General features: G+C 34.0%; 1 protein-coding gene across 1 annotated transcript; it reads right to left on the bottom strand.

Moving 5' to 3' along the window:
- Nucleotides 1–1,932: 1,932 nt before the first annotated feature.
- On the bottom strand, nucleotides 1,933–6,000 carry LOC133688339 (carotenoid 9,10(9',10')-cleavage dioxygenase 1-like). Its single transcript, XM_062107795.1, has 13 exons — nucleotides 5,908–6,000; nucleotides 5,557–5,694; nucleotides 5,347–5,449; nucleotides 4,955–5,217; nucleotides 3,875–4,054; nucleotides 3,682–3,760; nucleotides 3,487–3,568; nucleotides 3,349–3,411; nucleotides 3,086–3,224; nucleotides 2,639–2,963; nucleotides 2,481–2,536; nucleotides 2,234–2,386; nucleotides 1,933–2,129 (listed from the first exon to the last, which is right to left on the bottom strand). The coding sequence occupies exons 1-13, from the start codon at nucleotides 5,998–6,000 to the stop codon at nucleotides 2,013–2,015; spliced, it is 1,791 nt and encodes a 596-aa protein (XP_061963779.1). The 3' UTR covers nucleotides 1,933–2,012.

The raw sequence follows: 6,000 nt of genomic DNA on the forward strand, positions 1-6,000 counted from the left end.
CGAAGACGATGGCTTGCATTGGATCCCTCTGTTCCTCCTTTCGTTTTCTTTCCCTCTGATTTCTTTTCTTTTGTTTTCTCTCTGTGCAATCTTTGTTGGTCCTTGTTTCCGTTTTCTCTCTGTCTCTCTCTGCGTCTGGCTCTCTCTCTCTCTGTATTTTCTGCCTTCGTTTGTTAATGCTTCTGTATTCTGTCCTGTGCTTCTTCTTCTTCTTCTTTTTCTGTTCTGTATGTATCTTCGTTGTCCTCTGGTATTCTCTACTCTTCCCTGTGTTTGCTCTGTTATGTTCTCTGGTTCTTCTCCCTTGTGTTTGTTCCCTCTGTTCTCCTCTGTAAGTCCGTGTTCTGCTTTTCGTTCGTCCCCTGCGTGGCTTTTCTCTGGCTTTTACAAAACCAGAGAATGCCATGCGGTCGCCCAGACAATGAAGCGAACTGGCAGGACCGTTACAGTGGTAACGGAGATGCATCGTGGGGCGCGGGGCAGCTTTTTTTTTCTTCCTGGTCTGGTCTGCTGAAGAAGATGAATAGTGTTCTTTGAAACGGCGCCGTTTTTCAGGTAAAATGGCTATTTTCAATTTACCCCCTGAAGTTCTGAAATTTAGCAATTGGAACCTTATTCATGGAAAAATATATATATTTTTTTAATTTTTCCCTTAGATCAATTTCAATTAGACCCCTAGATTTTAGCGTCATTTACAAACAAGTTCTATGTAATGCCTATGGTATCACCAACTATTTATTTTAGTCATTGGGCTATAATTTCTTGCAATTTCAACCCAAATTAGCCTTAAATTTTGCTATTTTTTCAATTAAATCTCTGATTTCATTAATTAAACTAATTTCAAGTTTAATTAAATATCCAAACTTATTAATTCTTCTAATTTTTGACCAAATTGACTCTTAAATTTATAATTTCATCCTTATTATCTTCAAACATTCAATCTGTATTCTCTTAACCCCATTCTCAAATTATTTTTCCATGCATTCATTTTTTTATTTATTTATTATTATTATTATTATTTATTTTTTAAAAAAAATTGGGTTATAACAACATTTTAAAATTGTGTTCAAATAAAAAAAATGGTAGATTTGTTTACTTAAGGTAGAGAATCCTCAATAAAATTTTAATTAGAACACGGATGTTGATAAATTAAGTGTTGTGGTGGCCGGATTTGTGGTAGCCGGATTTGTTGTGGGAGGTGACTGATTATTGCAGGAAAAAAATGCATAAGAAAGAAAGAGAAATGAGAAAAAGGAAGAGGAGAGTCGATTGTCAAGTCATAAATTAAATATAACAAATGGAATGATTGACAAAATTATTCTTTCAATAACTTCATCGGTCATTCTATTGGTAAAAATACAACGTCACTGTATGATTTGTCTTTTTTGAATCTCATTATAATACCATTCGTAATTCCGTTAGTATATATTGAAGGATATTTTGCATCGGCATATTTAAGGACATACTTTACCATCGGATTAATTCATTCAATAAAAGTCATACGTCATCGTATTGTTTGATTTTTTTTTATTTCTTATTTTTTCACTATAATTCTGTCGGTATATATCGACGAAAAAATTCTGCTTGTTTTACTAACGGATACAAGGATGAAAAATTCTATTAGTAAAGTTCACCGTAATATACTGATAGAAAAATTCTATTAATATTTTTGTTTGTATTTATCAATTTTTTGAAGTACTCAAAAACTTCATATATATATATATATATATATATATATATATATATATATATATATATATATATATATATATATATATAACCGATTAAATAAATGAAATTCCTCAAATGATAAAAGATGTAACGACTCTCGACAATAAGAGGGGATAGGTTGACATTTCTCTTACTCCCAAATCCCAATCACACACGCAACTCCCATATCAAGACATTTCTCAGTTTTTGTCCGAGTTGTGATTCTATTTTTTAGTACTGTTTTTTTATTAATTTTACAGTTTGCATAAATGTATCTCTGACATAAATGATGGGTCAATTAATTACTTGTGGATTGGGACCGGCATAAATGCTCCATGAAATCCATATGGGACTCTGCATGGCAATGTAATTTTGGCAACAGGCTCACTTGTGAAGTTCTTTGTGTCAATTATGTAAACCTGAATTAGGAGGAAGAAAAAAAAAAATTAATGATTAGGGACCAAGCTTTAGAATTGCAAAAACAGTTCTACGCTATTGCTTTCCAGCTATAAAATTAGCCTACTTTGGATGTATTAGTGTCTTCATCATGAACAAAAGTGATGATCCAGCCATCATCTTCTTCTAGACCTCCTTCTTTAGGGACAAAGGCAGATCCAGTGCAGAAGGTGTTTCCCTCGAATTCATGGTATTCCACCTTTATATGCCCTTCCGATTGCTCCCCTTCCTAGATTAGCATAAATTTATGAGTGAAAGTAAAGAAACAATAATGAGATAATAAAATCGGACCAGCTATCCAGCAATTTAATTACCTTACTCGAAGTTTCATCGAAGTACAACTTGGCTAGACCTCCAAATTTTGGCATTCCTAAAACAACCAAATTGAAATCTTACTTGCTATGAAATGGCGTCAAGGTTATAATAATATTTCAAGAGATGAGATTAATGAATTTCGGAATTTATAATTGACCTGATGAAATACTTGCCGGTTCATGGACCATCTGGGTGTAGCCATATTTATTTTTGAAGCCACTGAAACTTGGATTGATCATAGGAAACTCCAAAGAGAATTTAGTTCCCGTGAGGTTTCCCTCCGTAACCTCTCCGGTCTTCATGTTTAACCTCCATTCATAGAATCGGCTGAACAATAATTCATCGTTCGACGAAAATGTAGTATATTGTTGAACAGGTCCTTTACTCCTAAGTCTTCCTGAAATCCACTCAGATTTGTCCAAATCCATACCATAAGATTCTGATATGATTGAGTCAAGGGACCTGCATCCCCACACTACAACCTGCTCCAAAATATACAATATTTTAGGCCGCTTGCAGGGCACTGTGGTGATACTTTAGTACTACAAGTAATTACTTACTTAATTAAATTGAGCCAAAAAATTATGTTCATATAATTACTTACCTCATCTCCTTCCTCGAAACAATTGAGAATGTGAAATGTGCAATTTGGTTCGACCTCAAACCAGCGGGTTGATTCCGCATCGCCATACCGGGGCATTACCCCAATTCTTGCATACTTTTCTTTCTCATACTTTAATAATCTATATATATATATATGCATCGTAAACAAATTAGAAATTAAGTACTTCTCATTGGTGTAATAATATTTAGATGAGAGCTAATTAATTGGCACTTAAAATTTCTGATTGGAATATCAGTACTCACGGGCCTCCTTTGATTAGTCTCAGTATGTCTATTGTTAGAGGCAAATCAAAGATCACATTATACCTACAAAATAAATAAATAAATAAATAAATAATAAAGGATAATCCTTCAATTATGTAAGATAGTGATATCACTTGCCTCTCTGTGACCCCTATGTCGTGAAGAAGGGTGCACCTATCGAGCTTGAGATCAGCCTTGTGAACTAGTCTCTTTCCATCAGCTGAAAATTGAGTTTGCGAGGTCAATTGTAACACAAGTAATTAAAAAATTGCTCCCAGTTTTTGTAACTACTTTTTTTTTCATGCGTCAAATGAAGGGAAAATGAATACATACCAGAAACAACTCCCACTTCCAAGTAAGGTTTTATTGCGTCCACCCCAAATACAACCAACTCTCCAGTACCTGGTGCTGTCTGCAACAAACAAGAAATTTCATAAAAAGAACTCAAGTTGAGCTGTGTTTTCTATTCCATGTTGAACATGCATGCATATGTTGGACTTCTGTACAAGGTATTGAACAAGAAAACCTTTGGGTGGGCGGTGAAAGGTCGATGCCAGGTTCCATTGATATCCCAATCGCCTAGATTCTGAAGGGAAAAGATATCAATCTCTTGAGGAAGGTGATTTTCAGAAATTGAGTAGAACTTCCCTGAATGCTCGAAAACATTGGTGTTGCTAAGGTCTTTGTTGACCTTTCCAAATCGCAGCTGAAATTAATTCTCAATATTAATAAAATTATTTTAATAAAAGATACCACGTGTTCATACAAATTCCTAGGGTCAAGTTTTGAATGAGTATAGACCATGAGCGTAGATTTCCAGATAATTTTGTGAAATCTTTCAACACGCTATGTGTCTTTTTGGAAACAAACAATAAAGATTAATATACCGGAGCTATTTTGATTGAGGGAGGAGTTTCTGTTTGGTTTCTAGTGTTTTTTGAAAACTGGACTTTTCCATTTTAACTAGTGTCCTGCTAAATGAAATTCGAGGCTTGCACAAATTTCTTTACAAGAAGATATCTGGATTTTACTAAAGTATTAAAGATTTTATAGAGAAGAGTAGAGTTTTTTCTTTTCTTTTCAAAAACTAATGGTGAGTGTGTTTATCAATAAAAATCTTTTGAACTTGAAATTTGTGTAAGTACACATTACCTTGTGTTTAATTTTATCAAATAAATAAGGATAGTAAAATTCGAACTCGTGACCGCTTGATTATCAAAGCTTTGATACTATGTTAAAGAATCATTTTAACCCATTAGCTTAAATTGTTAAATAATATCCCAATATATAATTTATATTATTCTCTAACACTAAGTTTATTAGTTCAATTTTGCTAGAAGTAAAAAAAGCATGCACATTTTCTTAGAAAAACTTACACATAATTGTCTATTATCTCACGGGATTAATTTAGATTGCTATCTTGGACTTATGTGCATTATGCATGTGGTAGATACTTGTCGGAGGAATTTTTTTTTTTTAATTTTTTTATGGCCCCAGGCCAGAGAAATTTTAAGAATACTTGACATGTGAATCATGATACCTTAAAGAAATGTTTAAGAATAATACTTTTAAAAAAGGGGAAAAGGTTTAGGATTAGTATGCTCACCATATTAAACATGTATGCTAAGAAAATGGCTGGCGGACTGCCATCTATAGCTGGAATGAATGATGGCTTGTTTCTTCGTTTTTCAACCTTGAATGTTTCGGTTTCAACATGTTTATTTTTGTAGAGGACAGTCCTGCTCCCACCATCACTGTCTTTATCGAAGTATAAAGCATGAAGCATTCCTTCTCCTTCAATCCAAATGTGCCCTGTCTTTCCAAATATGGATGTCGTAGATTTTAGACCTCCAAATAGAGGATTTGGACCTGAAATTTAAAGTATTGAGTTCATGAAGCATTCCTTCTCCTTCAATCTTTAGTATTGAAAAATAGTATTATTTTCAGATATCAACAAGCATGGGGACAAAATTTGAAGTATTGAGTTCAAGAAGAGACCATTTCTTATGAAGACTCCTTCAGGAAAATCATCTGGGATTTTGCCTTCAATGCTGATGATAACAAAAGTTTCGTTCAATTCATCGACTGGCAGAAAGTTACTCTGCAAGAACTCAGAAACAGCCGATTAGAAAATAATTCATCAATCCTTGATGCCACGTACTGGAGAGTTGAGTAGTAACAATAAAGGTTTGATGGTTTAAATATTACCTGAGAAGGAAGAACGCGCTGGTCAGAAAACTTAAACGTCGAATCGACAAATGCATCCAAGAGTTTGGCAGAAGCATTCTTGATGTTTTTGAAAACCTCACGTTGCGCAGGAAGTTGCTGCAACTCTTTCAGTAGTGGCTGCTCAAAACAAACACACGATTGTATATACGTTAAATCCAGTTTTATCAAAGAAAACATGAAAGGTATCGTACATATGAAAGAAGCAAATAGTTTGTGTGTTATTAATCTTTCTTAATCGTGTATATATAGATTGACGAAAAAAAATACGGATAAAATTAACATTTGATTCACATGCCTGTAGAATGACAGAGAGAGACTAGGAGTGATTACCTTGTAACTAGAAGAGAACCTAGTCGTAAAACGATCTATGTTTTCCGAGAGAGAAGGCCGACTCTCTGTAGAGCAATTCACTTGAAAAGCCAT

The sequence above is a fragment of the Populus nigra genome, chromosome 3 (genome assembly GCF_951802175.1).
Source record: "Populus nigra chromosome 3, ddPopNigr1.1, whole genome shotgun sequence".
Lineage (NCBI taxonomy): Eukaryota > Viridiplantae > Streptophyta > Magnoliopsida > Malpighiales > Salicaceae > Populus > Populus nigra.